At 35.2% G+C, this 17,717-nt stretch overlaps 1 protein-coding gene across 3 annotated transcripts; it reads left to right on the forward strand.

The window, feature by feature from the left end:
* Positions 1–399: 399 nt before the first annotated feature.
* Positions 400–14,429, forward strand: LOC132603413 (putative E3 ubiquitin-protein ligase LIN). 3 transcript variants are annotated; one of them, XM_060316460.1, is made up of 15 exons: positions 400–1,197; positions 2,100–2,327; positions 2,409–2,494; positions 2,572–3,690; positions 3,758–3,902; positions 3,983–4,237; positions 4,333–4,639; positions 4,837–4,961; positions 5,039–5,155; positions 6,087–6,218; positions 6,294–6,416; positions 13,388–13,498; positions 13,574–13,720; positions 13,911–14,156; positions 14,235–14,429. In XM_060316460.1, the coding sequence occupies exons 1-15, from the start codon at positions 478–480 to the stop codon at positions 14,250–14,252; spliced, it is 3,879 nt and encodes a 1,292-aa protein (XP_060172443.1). In that variant the 5' UTR covers positions 400–477; the 3' UTR covers positions 14,253–14,429. The 3 variants fall into 3 exon arrangements, with proteins under 3 accessions (XP_060172443.1, XP_060172444.1, XP_060172445.1); XM_060316461.1 differs by having other exon boundaries at positions 2,572–3,645; XM_060316462.1 differs by lacking the exons at positions 6,087–6,218; positions 6,294–6,416.
* The last annotated feature ends 3,288 nt before the right edge of the window (positions 14,430–17,717 follow it).

The following is a 17,717-nucleotide window of genomic DNA, read 5'->3' on the forward strand; positions in this document are numbered from 1 at the left end:
CACCCAAATCATATCTAAAGACCTCGGAAAGCGTGTCAACGGCCCCCTCGGGTCACATGTGAGCTAAATAAGCTCGGGAAAGGATCAAAAGCATCGAAAAAGCAATAACGACCAAACGGGTCGGAACAGATCACCATTCTTTTTTGTTAAAATGGAAAGTCTTTATAATACTTGGTTTCTTCTTTTTGTTATTATATTTCTCATGCTAAATTATTTCATTTTGAATAGTTTTAGACCAATACTAGCCCTTTCCCCTTAAAAAATACTGTGATATACATTGGTCAAAAACTCGAGCCGGCAAGACGGCAAAACATGTTTCTTTTACTTGACTTTGAAGTTAGAAGAATGTCTACTTATTGTAACATTTGTCATCTTACAAAGTAAAATAGCCGTCCTACCTGTGGCAAAGTCAAAGAGTGACATTTCCACTATCTTGAGTTTCAAAACTGATCTTCCTTCACTCTACATGACCCAATAATGGCTACTTCCAGCCCTTCAGACAACGTCCTCCGCCACACCACCGTGTTCTTGTCGGAAACTCTTCTGCAGTCTGAACTACGTCATCGCCTTTTCTCAGTGTTTCTTCAATCCTGTAAAGAAATGGATCTTGGACCCCTCAATCTTGAAGTTGAAACTATAGAAAATGCAGTTTCCACGTCCAGTTCTTCGATCAAATCTACCTCTCTCAGACTAGCTGAAAAGACCCTTCTTTCTTTCTCTGAAAACCAATTTTCTTCTTTTTTATTATCTCTAGTTTATACTCTTCTACGCAGACCTGTAGATGCTGCTCTTAGTCTTCTTGATGTGTTTTACATTGATCCTTCCATTGCAAGACTGGAAATTGCACCTATTGTTTTTGAAGAGTTGTTTCTCATTCATCTCATTCCCATTCTTGAGTGGTATAATGATCAAAGGTCAAAAATTATGTCTTGTAGTATATCATTGTCATCTATGAGTGTAGAGCAAGCTTCTGAGTTGAAAGAATTGGAGAGACAGTATGAAGAAATTCTCGATGAGAATTGTAGGGTTTTTGCTGGATATTTTAAAGAGGTTTTGCAAGCTAAAAATGGGGACATGCTTATTGATCCGCCATCTCTAATTGTACTACAAAGGAATGAAAAGAGTGACTCTTTTGAGTTTAGCAAGGATGGGGAGATGATCAATGAAGAATTTGGACTGAAAAATGGACGGTATAATGTAATGCTTTACTATTATTATTATTATTAAGAATTCTACCTTAATTTAGTTTTGCTAAATACATTATATTTTCTTCATGTGTTCCTGCTTAGGTTTTGACTTCAGAAAGCAAATCAATTCTTGTGCATTAGAGAAACATTACTAACTCTAGTATCTCTCCAGATTTCATTTTTTTCTGATAGTGGAGTATCAAGTTACGGCATAGCTTTCTTTTTTCTACTGTAGTAAGCTTTTGGTTGTGAGCATTTAAGGGCTGTGATTTTTGAGAGTCCTAAATGTGTATCTAACTTTCTCAAAAACTGTTTTTCTAGTCAGGTATAGGCTTCAACTCCAATGAGTTCTGTCGAACCTGGGAACCCATTGCGGAGTCAGCTACTAACTTTTGTTTTGAGTTCATCAATTTCTCTAACTGAGCATATATGGCTATGAATTTTTTTTCCCTCTTAATTAATTTACACAAAAAGCTTCTTTGTCTGTACTGCACTAACATTTATTCAATTATATATTTCATTAAAATAAAAGTCCATTCTGTCTGCATTTCCTTGGTTGTGCATGACAGTTCATTTTATTGACTTTGTCAATCCCGAAAAATGAATGTAAATTGAAATTGAATTGTTCAATATGGTAGGACAATCTCAAAACGCTTAAAAGTCAGTATCGAACCTGCTAGATCAAAGACTTAGGTTACCTGGTATTTGGCCTCTTCTGTTTTTAGATTCTATTGCCAAAGAACTTACTAGTAATATATGCCTCTCAAAATCTGAATTTCTTGAACAAATTAGAAATAGTAAATATTATTTTTGACGCTTTTCAGTAAATGGAAATATTCTATGAGTCCATTCTGATAATTTGCATATTCTTTAGCTTTCTATGACTCATTATTCTTGCATATTTCCGTGCAGCCAATATGGACTGATTCTGCTGAAGGAGACAAGTTCAAATTAAATAAGAGTAGCAAAAATTTGTCCAAGTTTCCCTCATTTTATCCTGAGAGAGTTTCCCTGAAAGTTCTTACAAGCCAAAGATCATCAACAAAATCAAAGCCTTTAGGAAATTCCAATTTTGATTCAGACCACGAGCCTTGTTCAAGTGATGATTCCAATGATCGTTATTCCACAGCATTCAAAGAGGTAACCGATAATAACAATAACTAAGACTGGTATACCTATACAGGTTGTTTTAGTTATTAAAGTGATCCTTATGTCTTTTAGGATATGAACAAAAGAATGGCACTGCTCAACACAAGGCAGAGGCAGTATGCAAACGAAAAGCAGCCCATTTTGGGAGAATCTAGCTGGTACGTATAAAGAAAGCACTTGCTAGAATTTGACATTTTCTGGACATAATAGTTATATGACTTTATTGCTATATCAGCCATCCTTATCCTTCGATGGAAGACTATGATAATATGAAATCCAGTGGAAAGAATACACCTCCAAAGGATTTTGTTTGTCCCATAACTACAGATGTTCTTGAAGATCCAGTGACTCTTGAGACTGTTCAGACATACGAAAGAAAGGCAATTCTAGAATGGCTGGAGAGGGGAAACGCCACTTGTCCAATAACACGGCAGAAGCTACATAATACTCAACTACCAAAAACAAATTATGTACTCAAGCGCCTCATTGCAAGCTGGCAGGAACAGGACCAAAATTCAGCTCCTGTTCAAACGAAACTGAATAGGTGTGAGGCTGAATATCAACCACCAGCTCCTCGTAGTTCTTCAGATTGCACTATCAGTGAGCTTCGCCGTGCAATAACCAACCTCTGTACAACAGAGATTCTGAGAGAGTCTGAAATGGCAGTTCTTCAAATTGAGAAGTTCTGGAGAGAAGGTCAGATGGTTGATATTCAGACAATTCTCTCAAAACCTCCAGTTATCAATGGCTTTGTAGAGATCCTTTCCAATTCTGTTGATCCCCATGTTCTGATAGCAACAATATTTCTCCTCTCTGAGTTGGGCTCAAGAGATAATGGTGTCATCCAAACACTGACCAGAGTTGACACTGATGTAGAATTCATTGTTGATCTTTTCCACAAGGGCTTACTGGAAGCTGTTGTTCTGATCTATCTCTTGAGGCCATTCATTGGAAATCTTGCAGAAATGGAATTGCTGGATTCTCTTCTAAAAGTTGTCATCAGTAGGGAGGAAGACTTGGTTAGCATGTTTATGAAGCCGAAAGCATGTGCAGTGCTTCTTCTAGGACATGTTCTTAGAAACACAGAGGACGAAAGAGCTTCCAAAATTGTCAAGAGGGTGACTTCGGAAAAAGTAGTTGAGGCTATATTAGGCAGCTTGGAAGCTGAATTAGTCGAAGAACAACTTTCAGCTGTGTTTATTTTGTTGAGAAGCATGCAACTTGATGGACGATGCAGGAATATGATAGCAGATAAAGCTGAATTAACTCACCTGTTAGAGAGCTTCGTTGAGTCGGACGATGCAGACAGGTTTGAGATTATCCAATTCCTATATGAACTGGTCCAGTTAAACAGGTATATAACTCTTACCTACATGAAATCCCAACTTCAAATCATTTCACTGACTATATTATTTCTGCAGAAGGACATTCAATGAGCAAGTATTGCACATCATTAAGAATGAAGGTACCTATAGCTCAATGCACAGCCTCCTCATCTACTTACAGACAGCTCTCCCTAATCAGTGTCCTGTTGTGGCTGGCCTACTTCTTCAACTTGATCTGCTTGTACGACCCTTATGTTATCATCCTCGACCAAGCTCTCTATGTTTCACATTCACATCTCATGTGAAATTCTTGAACTGCAGGCAGAACCAAGGAAAATGAGCATCTACAGAGAGGAAGCTGTGGATGTCCTAATTATGTGTCTCAGAAATTCAGATTATCCCGACTCTCAAATACGTGCTGCTGAGACACTTTTAGCGCTCCAAGGAAGGTTTTCCTATTCTGGTAAACCTCTTATCAGGGAGTTTCTACTTAAACGTGCAGGACTTCACCGGTCAGATAGTAATGTGGCAAAAAATGATATTCGATATCTGAATAATGATAGTCAAGAAACAACGGTCAGCTTCATTCCTATAAATGATGCAGTAGCATTCTTAAATCATGATACCAGAATGCAAAATACTAAAATTCAATCCTCTAAAAACCATTATAGGAAGAAGAGGAAGCTGCTAAGGACTGGGAGAGGAAAATGGCATTTTCTCTGGTCAGCTATGAATTCGGATTACTATTTGAGGCTTTAGCGGAGGGCCTGAAGAGTAAATCAGCTGATTTATTTTCTGCATGTCTTGTGTCTGCTACTTGGCTGGTATACATGCTGACCATTCTTCCAGACACTGGAATTAGAGGAGCAGCAAGAGTATGCTTGCTCAAGCAGTTTGTATCAATATTTAAGTCTTCCAGGGACACAGAGACTAAAGCACTTTGCTTGCTTGCACTGAGGAGCTTTATTAGTGAGCCTGGTATGTGAGACATTCCATATCAGACATTTAATTATGAATGAATATGATTAGTTATCAGTCAAGTTGATATGGAATTATTTGTCCATACATGATGTATCTTTGACATGTTAATGTGCTTTAGTTGGTCGTGGTATTATATCTAAGACATAATGTTTGTTATTGAAGAATATTCTCATTTATCATATGGTGAATTTCAGAAGGACTGCATGATCTAACAAACTATGTGAAGGATATACTTAAAGGCTTGAGAGAACTAAAGAAATCATCCACCATGGCAGTTGAAATTTTTAACCTTTTCTCAGAAGAGCGAGAATCTAGTGCTGTAAGTTTCTGGTATGTCCCAACATTAGTTTCCAGCAATATTAACCACCCTAATCATCCAAATTTTACTGGCATCAGGATATGTGGAATCATAAGGAAATTGCGCTGGTGGATTGCAGCATTAACGGTGAAGTCTCTTCAAATGTGTGCTTCAGAAATAAAGTTTTTTCCGGTCATACAGATGGAACTATAAAGGTTTGGCATCTAATGTGTTTAACCTTAAAATGTAGAACAATTAAATTTGTATGTGATGCCAAAGATATGTGGCTAAATTCAATTCAAGATTAAATAGCGAGATATGTCAAGAAAGTGAACGAAGAAGCAGATCTAACCAAATGTTAAATACGTATGACCTCGGGTATAGAAATCGAGGTCGATACCCTTTTGTTACAAGCTCTCACGAGGTATAATAAAAATGAACTTAAGAACAGATGGGAACTGATTTAATAAGATTCTTATGATTGTTGATGTAAACTATTTCTCTCCTTGCTATTGCCAACCCCTTTCATGAATGATGATCTCCTCTTTATATAGTAGAGGAGTTTCAACCCTAGTACAATTCTAAGTAAAGCAAGTAAATCTGGTGACAGCTGTATTGCCGAGATCGACGCCGAAATATCCGGGTGAAGACGGATATTTCGGTCTCCCACTAATGGCAGTTAATCGCCCTTCCTTTATCGCCTCATCTTGGCCCGGGCTCGAAGCCTCGTTTCCGGTGAGACGGTCGTATTGTGACCGAGCATAACCATGATGACGGGAAACCGAGCGTGCCTGTGTCCTCGGTTTTACCCGTATACATAATGTATGCTATTTTCAGATAAACTCGCTTCATTGATTCAATATGCTAGATTTTTCCTGCCTTGTAAAATAGAAAATCAATTGCTATGTCTTTTATCACTGGTAAATAAGTTGTGCACAATTACCTTTTAGCTATGCTAAAGGAAAATAAGAGATCAGATGTATTATATATTAAAAGTGGTCTTAGTCTGCCCCATCATATCATGAGTACTGTTATTAGAACAATGTTTAGATAAAAGGACCTTGGTCAAGTTCAGTGTCACCAGTGCGATTGTAGAACAAAAGCTTGCAAGGTTGAGTTTGGTGGAAATTTTCCTTATTCTTGAAGGTATGGACAGTAAAAGCTAAAGGTTTACACCTCCTCCAAGAAATCCGAGATCATATGAAAGCAGTGACAAGCCTGGTGGTTCTACAATCAGCAGAAAAGTTGTACAGTGGTTCACTTGATAGAACTGTGAGGGTAAGATATACATCCCTTAAGAGTCGTAAATTATATGGTTTATCTCGCTAAACCCGGGTATACTGTCACTTGTAGGTATGGTCCATCCAGGATCAAGGAATAGAATGTGAAGAAATTCATGAAATGAAGGATCATGTCAATAACCTACTGGTTTCAAATAGCTTGTCATGCTTCATTCCTCAGGGAGCTGGCATTAAGGTCAGTTCTCCGTGGTCTTTAAGTATAAAAAAAAGAATGTTCACTTCACACACATCGATTGATTAACATAAAATCAGCTTAAAACATAAAACACTTTCCCCTTCTTTGAGTGGGACTAGTTTTATAGCAGAAATATTGCTGAACGTTGATAATCATCATATCATATCATAATAATAATAATAATAATAATAATAATAATATATTAAAAATGAGAAGACTCCAAGCCAAAAGTTTAATTACGAAAAAACCCTCAAAAGTTGATTGACTTTGAATTTTTTTTATAATAATAAATAATACTAGATAAGATTAAAGTACATTCATAATATATTATGTATAGTTGATGTACTTAGTTGCTTGCTTTTAATTTAATGATAAAAATCCCACCGTGGCTCTTCGATGGGGAGTTACAATGTTGAAATTCATGTATCTATTTTTTCTTTTATTTTATTTTTAATAGCCTACAAAGTCTCTAAATACAATTCATCAACTTTTCCTCTTCCCCATAATTGTTTCTTTAATAGATATATTAATATTTATTTATGTGCTCTTTCAAGACATTGAAAAAATTGAAAAGACAAACTTTTCGTTTTCAAAGTTCCTCCTATATATTCATTTTTTCAGACTACAAATCTACAATAATGCAAAGAATACTAAAAGCAATAACAATAGTGAAGAGTCCTCAAGCTCCCAAGATAAATCCATTTAAGAAGTCTGTTTTTGTCTTCAAACAGGTCTCTTTTTTTTTTTTCTTTTGTAATATTAAATTTAAATTTTAGATGAACTTTTTGTTCTCTTATAACTAACACGATTCTTTTTTCCACGATTGTTAAAGTAAAGCTATATATGAGATCTTGAAAAAATCTGCATATTTGAAATTAAAGTTCTTTGTTGTTTAGTGTATTTTTGTTCTCTCTTATGCAACAAAAATACTCTCTCTTGACATTTTTTTTAGCTTTTTGAAGAACTTATAGAAAAAGAGTATATGAGGCAACCAGAGATTAATAGCTTATTTGGCGATACTTCTAAAAACAGCTTATTTTAAAAAGTACTTTTGAAAAATGTACTTTTGGCTAAAAACAGATTGTGTTTGCCCAATTAATTTTAAAAAATACTTTTGAGCAGCAATTAGTGTTTGGTCAAGCTTTTAAAAAGTGTTTCTATGTGTATTTTTCTCAAAAGTACTTTTCAAAAAAGTGTTTTTTGACAAAAGCTATTTTTTTTAGCTTCTGAAAAATTGCTTCTGCTACTCTCCAAAAACATTTATTTTCTCCCAAAAGCTTGGTCAAACTCCTCACTTTTTTTTAAATAAGCACTTATTGAAAAAATAAGTACTTATTGTACTCAATATGAAAACAAAACAAAAATATCAAAAGGTCGTTTTATTCAAAACTCCAATTGTTACATCCTTTCTCTTCCACTTCGCACCTCGAAACACACCCTTCTTGTAGAGATAAACACATTTTTTTTTTTCATTCCATTTCAATATGAGTGGATGTATTCCATAGATCAAACAGTTCAGTACACAAAAAAGAGGAGATAAGTCGCCTCAACCTACTAAATGGAACAGGCTCCATTTGTACAAGAAGTAGGATTTCAATTTAGCTCTCAAAAATATTATGTGCAGAGGGGTTATATATCTCCCCTAAAAACTATGTACATATCAAGGAACATCAAAGTAAAAAATTCTATCCAAGTTCCTATCAATGGAGAAAGTATTTCTGGATTCTTTCAATCTGATAGAGGGATATTGCATCCTATCCAAATTAAGCTCTCCCCTAGCTCCTTCAGGAAGTTGCTGGGGATTGTCAAACCAAGATGTACCCCTAATCTGTGTAGCATGATTAGCCAGAATATCTGCAACTTTATTCCCCTCTCTATAGCAGTGTTGAATTGTGAATATGTCCAGGAGGTGGTTCAGTCTTCTCTTTATATCTTGAATAGCATCATATAGGTTCCAAGGGGGAGGATATTTATTCAAGATCCAATCTATAAGTAATTAGGAGTCACTCTCAATTTCAACCTTCTTCCAACGATATTCAAGGCACCAGTCAATCCCTATTTGCAAAGCCACTGTTTCAGCAAAGTTATTGGTTTCTAAGCCAAGATATGCACTGCAAGCTTTTATCAATTTTCCTTGTGAGTTTCTAATGATTCCTCCACCACCACTTGGACCAGGATTCCCTTTAGAACTTCTATCAGTGTTTAGTTTGACAAATTCCAAGGCATGAGGTGACCATTTAACAGTAATCAGGGTCATAGTAGGTCTAGCATTTTGAATGAGATCCCATATGTGATTAATCACATTGCAGAAAAGGGGGAATTTGTTTGATTTTGTTTTTTTGTGGGAAATCATGATGAACTGTTGTAGGTGCTGTTTATGATGTTAATGGTGGTCATTATCTTGTTATCGAACCTACTGCTGCATCTAGCTTTCCAAATTTGCCAAACAATAATAGCAAGCAAAATTTGTAAAACCATTTTCACAATAGGAGTTTTTCCTTCTATAGTCCACCATCTAAGCATCATCTGTCTAATGGTAGTGGCCCCATTAAGGAAACCCATTCTGTTATTGAAATGTCTCCAAACAGTTGTACCAGTGTCTCTATTCACAAAAAGATGTTCAGCTTCTTCTTGTTTGAAATCAGAGTGGCAACATGAACATTTGGATGGTATAGCAATCCCAAATTTCAAAATACTTTTGTCTACTGGAATCTTGTGTTTCAGAAGTCTCCAGAGGAAAAAAGATAACTTGAATGGTTCATATTTGTGCCAAATCATTTTACTCACTAAGGATTGAACCTGATGAGTCCTGATAATCTCCCAGGCTGAACTGCAGCTGAAATTTCCATCTGAGAATGGCATCCAAATAGGTTGATCTTGGTGTTCAGGAGAATGGATCGTAATCTTTATAATATGTTGAACCATCTGTATAGGAAGATGCTGGAAAAGTTTGATAGTGTTCCACCTTCCTGCATCAATAAAGGATGAAACATGAATTTTAATAGAAGTTGATGCATTGTCATAGATAGATAGCTTACCTTTTCTAGACAAGTTGTCCCACCAAAAGTTAGAGTCTTCTTTATTGACCTTCCATAGGATATGGTGATCAACTCTGTCTCTGATTTTCATAAGTCTCCTCCAGTTTTGTGATTGGTTATAATTGAATTTTCTAGCCATAGGGTGTATCCTTCTACAATATTTTCCTTTAAGGAAATCTGTCCAAAGGGACTGTTTGGTCCTGAAGATCCACCATAACTTGGCTCCAAAATTATTAGTGATCTCATGGAGTGGTCTAATGCCTATACCCCCTTCCAAAGTAGGATGACATAATATTTCCCATTTAGCCCAATGCTCCTTCTGCTTACCATCAATGTTACCCCATAAAAATTAGAAGCAAGAAATCAGTAAAGTAAGAAATTCTTTTTCTTAGAAACAATGTCAGTAAAGTAAGAAATTCTTTTTCTTCCTACAATAAGGGGCAACAAAGATAGGTAATTGGAAACTCTTTTCTTTGAAAATTAAGGCGTCTAGCAACAATAATTCTCCTTTTAGAAGACATGGAATTATCAGTTTATTTCTATTAATCTTCTGTCCAGAGTTGGATTCATACTCAGTCAAGCATTTCATAATAAGATTTAGGGTGTAAGTCTTACCTGAACAGAAAATGAGAAGGTCATCAGCATAGGATAAATGATTAATCTGGGGGCCTTCTTTTATCATATAGAAACCAATGAATCTAGGATCTTGGTACATCATGTTCAAGTTCCTAGTTAAAGCTTCAGCAGCAATAATGAACAAATAAGGAGAAATGGGACTTGAAAAATAATGAAAAAATAAGGAAAAATGGGACTTGTTTAACTCCCCTTTGGGACTTGAAAAAATCATTTCTCCTTCCATTAATAGTAATTGAATACCACATGTTAGAAATCAGGTTCCAAATAATATGAATCCAACTCTCAGAAAAACCCATTTTCCTCATTACAACACAGAGAAGTTGCCAGGATAGCCTATCATAAGCTTTATTCATGTCTAGTTTGATAGCAATATTTCCTCCTTTGTTAGGCTTCATGATATCATGAATAATCTCTTGTGCTAATAGAACATTCTCTCCTATTGATATACCTTTAACAAAACCAGATTGGTCTTGAGAAATTATTTTGGGGATAACTCTAGCAAGTCTCTCATTGATAACTTTGGATACAATTTTTTGAGACACGTTACTAAGGCTGATAGGCCTAAATTCAGAGAAAGATTGGGGGCCATCAACCTTAGGAACTAAAATCAAACAAGTAGAAGTAAATAATTTAGGCATAGGAATACCAACAAAAACAGCTTTAACCATTTCAAATAAGTCTGGTCCTATTATGTCCCATGCTTTTTGAAAAAGACAATCAGTAAAACCATCAGGGCCTGGTGAATTGTTGGGATCAGAGTTAAAGACTGCATTTTTCACCTCTTCTAGAGTAATTTCTTGCAATAAAAGATCATTATCATTAGAATCAATTAAAGTAGGGATATTATCTATCACCTGCAGATCAATGTAGTATTAGTCCTGAGTGAAGAGTTGCTAATAGAATTGAACCGCAGCCTCAACAATCTGCTCCTCATTATCAATCCAGTCATTGTCCACTTTGATTCTTTCAATCTTAAGATATTTCCTCCTGCCTCTAACAATAGTGTTGAAATATTTTGTATTTTCATCTCCTTCAAGATGCCGTTTAAGGTTGGCCTTTTTTCTCCAAAACGAACCAACCATTTTATGGTGTCTTATTAGCCCAGCTTTAGCTTTGTTCAAAGCCATCCTGTCAGATTGATCCATTGTGTAAGAGTATTGATCTTCAAGGGATTTAACTTGATCTTCCATGATTGTGACATGTTCAAAGATTTCACCTATTTTAGATCTAGACCATTCACCCAGGGCTTTGCTAGTTCTTTTCAATTTCTGTTGGAGTTTCCAGAATATATTACCAGAAATATCATCCTCCCACTGCTCTTTCACAATGTTAAGAAAATCCTGCTGTTCGGCCCAAAAATTTAGAAATTTGAAGTATCTTATAGCATTCACCTCATCAGTCATCATATTAATCAATAAGGGACAGTGATCAGAGCTATATCTAGCCAAATGTAGTATGGAGGTTTTGGAGAAACATTCTTCCCATTCCTCATTAGCCAGGACCCTATCCAACCTCTTCCATATGATATCCTGTTCCTTTCTTTCATTGCACCATGTATATTTGCTTCCAGAATATCCCATATCAGACAGACCACAATCTTTTATGCATTCAATGAAAGGAATGCAAGCCCTCCCAGTTTTTCATCACCATTAAGAATTCTATTAAAGTCACCACAAACTGCCCATGGAGAGTTTAAAGTGGTTGCAAAAACTCTCATGTACCTCCATAAGTCTTCCCTTCCAGAGGACCTTGACTTAGCATAGACCACTGAGATATAAAATTCTTTCCCGGCTTTATTGTCCATAATCTTATAGTTAACCATCTGATCTTCATTGGCAAATACATTACAAGTAATAGAAGAGTTCCAAAAAAAAAGCCAGATTTTGTTATTACTATTGGCAAAACAATCAATCATATTGAGCTTAATTTTGAAACTAATAATTTTGTCCTCCTTAATGAAAGGTTCTTGTACAGCTTAAAAGGGGGTTTTGTATTGAGTAATAAGGAAGTTTAACCTTTCAGTAGCCGTTTGGGACTTCATGCTGCTTATATTCCAATTTAGAGCACTAATCATTAAGATTGCTAGAAGAGGCATTTTGTGATTTCTTCCTTTGACTCCTTGTGATAGGTGATTCTCTAATTCTCCTCTCATTTTTAGTTTTTTTGATGCCTCTTCGTGATGGATCTCCTAGTTTGGAAATAGTTTCCAATTCTTTCTGCATATTCTCCATCTCTTAATCCTGGATATCAAAGTCTTGATCCTCCTGATCTTCCTCTTTACTAGATGATACTTCTGAAACTTCCTCTTCTTCAGTAGTAGAGTCGTCATTCCATTCATCCTTGTTGATATTTTCATTGCAAATCTTCTCCTTAGCTGCGTCTATGGATAAGAAGGAGGAACACCTTAAACAGAATCAACAGAAAGAGTGGCAAAACAAGAAGATATCTTTATCTCAATCTCAAACAAAGAATACCATTATTTCCCCTAAAAAATTTTATAGTTTAAGGATTGAGAAGGAAATGTTGGATTCTGTCAGTAAAGAAGATAAATCTACCAGTGGTGCTAAGTGGAATAACCTAGAAAATGTTGACGCTAGATAAACGCACTTTGACATCTTCTTAACCCGAAATAGCTATGGAGTTATTCAATATATTTTGTCGAGGACATGGGACAAACAGACGAACATATCTTTGTTTTATTCTCTTAGACAAATTTGAAAATATTAGACTGGTCGTATTTGGTTTTACTATTTCCTTGCTAATTCATTTGTTGCTGCTGTTGTTGTTTTTTTTTTTTTTTTTTTTTGTTGAATACTACTAATATATTCTAATTTATTGAAGGATATATAACTGTAGAAAATAAAAAGGGTTAGCTAAGAATATTGGTGTGATCAAAATAATGGGAATTACTGTATGTAATTGCAATAACAGAGAATGTTTGTCAATTTCCGAAGTAACGTTCATTAGTTATCCTTATTGTTTTACTGGGTTTCAGTAAAAGTTGAGTTATGAGCCTTTTACAATTAAAACTTGGATTGATTTCGGATGTTACTATCCATCCTTTTGACATTAATATTACATTGTTATGAATTTCAAACAATTGATGCCGAGTTTATACTTTCTACTTTTAAATTTTTGTTACTCATGATTACATTCCTGTTTTAATAATATGATTTACATTGTATGTACTACCTAACATGGGACACACGTGTCCAGAGACTAGTAAGTTTAATCTGTATGAAGCCTAAGAATCAGTGGAGGTTGTTAATTCAACTGTATCTTGTATTCCAAAATCAGGTGCATTCATGGAATGGATCAACCAAACTTTTAAATCAACAGAAGTATGCAAAATGCTCGACTCTTGTTAAAGGAAAACTCTATTGTGGATGTCTTGATAACAGCATTCAGGTAAAAGATTTTGCCTTTGAGATTTACTATGAGAAAGATACCTAATATTGATACATAGTTTTTGTTCAATTATAGGATATTGATTTGCCAACCGATACAATTAATTCAATTCAAAGCGGCTCAAGAAAATTATTAGGGAAATCAAGTCCCATTTATGCCCTACAAGTTCATGATGGACTATTATTTTCAGCTGGTACTTCCTTGGATGGAGCAGCTGTGAAGGTATTGTGTATGGACAAGCACATGATAGACAGTTATTCACTAATTTAGTTTTTAATCTTTGCATTAGATGCATCATGCTTCTTCACAATAATGACCATGCATTTTCTCCAAAATAGTCATTACTATTGAACCTTTTTATTACATTAACATTTAAATATACTCATTAATCTTTTCTTTTTTGGTAAAAAAGATATGGAATACTGCAAATTACAGTATGGTTGGATCATTGCAATCCACGTTAGAAATCCGCGCAATGGCCATCAGTTTAGAGCTGATCTATTTAGGGGGGAAAGGGGGGATTGTGGAAGCCTGGTGTAGAAAGAAACATAATAAAGTGGAAGCACTACAAACTGGTACAAATGGTAAAGTTATTTGCATGGCTCTTGATGCTAATGAAGAGACTTTGGTTATTGGAACATCTGATGGCAGAATTCAGGTAGACTTCTGCCCTTCTTTCTCTTGAATCAGTATCTTATAGTCATCCTTCACTAAAATACATTCTGTTTTTCTGTAGGCTTGGAGGCTAGGTTGAAGTAAGATGGTGTAATTAGCTGGTTTTAGAGTTGATCGATGGAGATCAGAAAATATTTATCAACATTCTTTTCAAGAAATAAGCAATGGAAATGTCCATACCCCATATAAACAATGTTACTAAAATTTGTACATAGTTGAATTCATTACATCAATAAACTCTTGGGCTTGATCTCAACTTTCTGTTGTTAAGTTTGTCAATAGGAAATCTGGACAGCCGAAAGATTATCAATATTAAAGTCAAACCGCGTGGATCTTCAGAAAAAGTTCATTACTGTACTAAAATAAGCTTAATCCCCGTAACTCAACTTTTATGTGATGATGTTACCTACACTTAGATATTGTGCACAACCTAGGAAAACTATAAGAGAACATGTATTCAGTTTTTCCCAATATAAGAGAATTGTAACATTCCACTATCGATATTAAACCAGCAATAGCTCAAATACCAGTAAGGGTTTGCTGATCAAGACAAAGGTGATGAAATTAGTTAATCTACTTCTGCAAAGGCTTGATCACAACCTACCAATTGTCACAAAGGCTCTGCATAGTAAGGTGAGAGCAAAAGTAGAAGATACTAAGGTCTAAAAATGCCAAGTATTTAAATGGAAAGGAGGAAGTACTTTAAATGTCAAAACAATTCTGTGAAGTGAAGCTGCCCATTAAAACTACAGCTTTCCTTTACCCTTATAGTGGCAATTCTTCTGGAACAGCCTTGGATTCAAGATACAAATGTCGTGATCGCAGCTTCACTTAGACGGCTAGAACTTCAAACGCCGGAGGGAGTAGAGTTCGTCCCGGCAAAAAGTTTCGAAGAATGGAATGTCCGGTAGTGGCATAGGCAAAGCGGATTTATGGCTTCCAAAAAAAACACTTACAGTGAAGATGGAGGAATAATCGATAGATGAAGTGAGCAGAAGGAATGAGCAAGGGATTGTTTAACCAGATAAGATTACAGGGAAAGAAATTCGTACCAAATGGTCGCAAGTCAAAATCATTCGAGGTAATTTTTAATTCTGTGAATGTTTTTTTCTAAGGAAATTTCTACATTTATTGCAGGAGCAAAAGGAAAGCAGAGCCCAGCAAGAAATGAGTTTGGAAGCAAGGGAAGATTACAAAGTTATTCGGAGGACTTAGAAAACACGCGCTACACTTTTTTTTCCCTTCGTCCAGTTTTTATCCCTGAAAACAAAGAAATGATTTTTCTGGCAAGGTTTTTAATGAGGCAGCAACAAACATGTTACTTTGGACGGGAAGTCAGATTTATTGGTCATCATTGATAACAAGAAGTCGCAAATGGCCTCAAAAAGCTTTCGAGAAGATTGGCCGCAAGAATTTTGAAATTCAAAAGCTAGAGCAACTATATTAAAGTTAGATATTGTAAGAACTAGGGACTGTGGGCCAAATGCTAAGCTGGTTAGTCGAAGGTTGCACTATTCTTATGGATTTGTTTCACAAAGTTTGATTTATAGCAGAAAGAGAATTGTATTAGTCAAATAGACTTTTTTCTCTTCAAGCAGAACTTTGATTGAGAGTTATACATACTATCGTGCCCCATTTTCCTCGCTGAAGACTGGTTTCAACATGTGACAACTCTTTTAGTAGATTTAAAAGAGAAGAGTCGCCACGTAACGAATTCAGGAGCATTAGGGCCCCATTTACAACTACTAATGCAAATAACTCTGTTTAAAACTAGTATGCGTAACCAAAGATCGGGTAAGGGTTCAAATTACCTCAAAATGAAGGTGTTAAGCACCTTTCGAGGTCCACAAATGTGGGTCTCGACCGGATTTAAAATTATGTGGGATTAAGCGTTAAAGCATGAAGAATTAGTTAAACTACTCAAGTGATTAAGCAAACTAATTATTTATCTAATTGTTCTAGGTGAGAGAATAGAGAAAAGAGTAAAATAATTTAAGTACTATATTTAAATCTTTATAATATAAGAAAAAGAAAGAAAGAACATTTGATCAAACAGGATTTGACTCTATGAAATAAGGACAGTTACATTCATGCCATATGAATACCTTTTTTTACCTTTGAAAATAACACACAACTTTAACAAGCAAATGATAATTTGGAAGGAAAACAAGTATAAACTAACTACTCCGAACAAGCAAGATGAAAGAAAAGGCAAACAAGCATAATTATAATATTAGAAGAATAATGGACAGAGGAACTAACCTTGTTTGCGAAACATCAAATTAATTATGAATACCAAAATATATTCAAAATGTCGAGTCACGAATAATAATGGTAGTCTACAAGCGCTAAGCCTCCAAACATCATGTACCAAAAAATCAATCCTTTAATCATTCTTTATTTTTTTCTCATAGTGTGTTCTAGCCAATCCCTATGAATTTTAACATCTCGCAAAAGAAAAGAAATGATCAGTAAAATGTGCCACCTTAATTTCGGTGGGGAATCCAATATAAGGGACTGAAATAAATAATAAATTAACAATATATAAATTTAAAGTTAAGATCAGGAGAATGTGGGATTAGTACATGACAAGGCTGAAAACGGGTCCAATGTGATGCTACTCCCCTCTATTCTATTTTGGTATGATCCACTCTCTTAAACACCTTTAAACGAGACGAAAAGAATTCTTTAAAAATGTCCAAGAGTACTAAATAAAATGTTTAAGCATTTAGGAAAGCTATGTGAAGCTTAAAAATGTTTTGATTGTACGACAGCATGTCAAAATTTAGCGTAGTAGTAAAAGTTGTCAAGTTTTGAGACTTTTGAAAGAGTGACACATGAAATTAGGAAGGAGGGAGTAACGAGTTGCTTTATTGTTTTTGTAAAGCTATATGTGTGCTTCATACAAGAAGTCAGTTATAGCCGGTCTTTTTTATCATTTCCCAACGTACCTGAGGCCCCACTTGGGGTGACGATTCCACTTGCTTTGTCTCGTTTGCAGGTTGTGGTTGAACTCCAAGTGACGCCACTCCATTGTATTGTACATGTAAAAAATATTCGAAGGGGTGAGAGTATGTTAGTTCTTAATGTTTAACTAATCAAAAGAAATATTAAAATAATAAAATAATAAATATTCTTGATCGAAGTAATAAAAAAAGATTCACATTTTCCCCAAATTAAGTTATGATTATAGTTAATTAATTAAAACTAGTATAATTGACTCTTCGAATATACTGCCCAGAATAGTGAAGTTGTCGATGGTGAACATAAAGAATCATCACTTATTTAGGGATGTGCTTACATATCTAGATGCCCATGTCACACAGCTTACAAGATTACACTCCAAGATAACTAGCAGCACGTGTGTGTATATATATATATATATATATATATATATATATATATAGTTTTATCAATTGCTAAACCTTTGGCATGTCATATACATGATGATAACTTTAAGAAAAATATAATAGGAATTCAACTTATGGTAGCACACCAAACGGAAGTGCTTCTGCCATGGCGAAGTGAATTAAAGAAAATAAAA

Source organism: Lycium barbarum, chromosome 7, assembly GCF_019175385.1.
Source record: "Lycium barbarum isolate Lr01 chromosome 7, ASM1917538v2, whole genome shotgun sequence".
Lineage (NCBI taxonomy): Eukaryota > Viridiplantae > Streptophyta > Magnoliopsida > Solanales > Solanaceae > Lycium > Lycium barbarum.

Coding starts and splice junctions, on each gene's coding strand:
- LOC132603413 (XM_060316460.1), top strand. CDS start 478: ATGGCTACTTCCAGCCCTTCAGACAACGTCCTCCGCCACACCACCGTG. Junction 4,640..4,836: donor GAGCTTTATTAGTGAGCCTG/GTATGTGAGACA, acceptor GGTGAATTTCAG/AAGGACTGCATGATCTAACA. Junction 4,962..5,038: donor AAGAGCGAGAATCTAGTGCT/GTAAGTTTCTGG, acceptor TACTGGCATCAG/GATATGTGGAATCATAAGGA.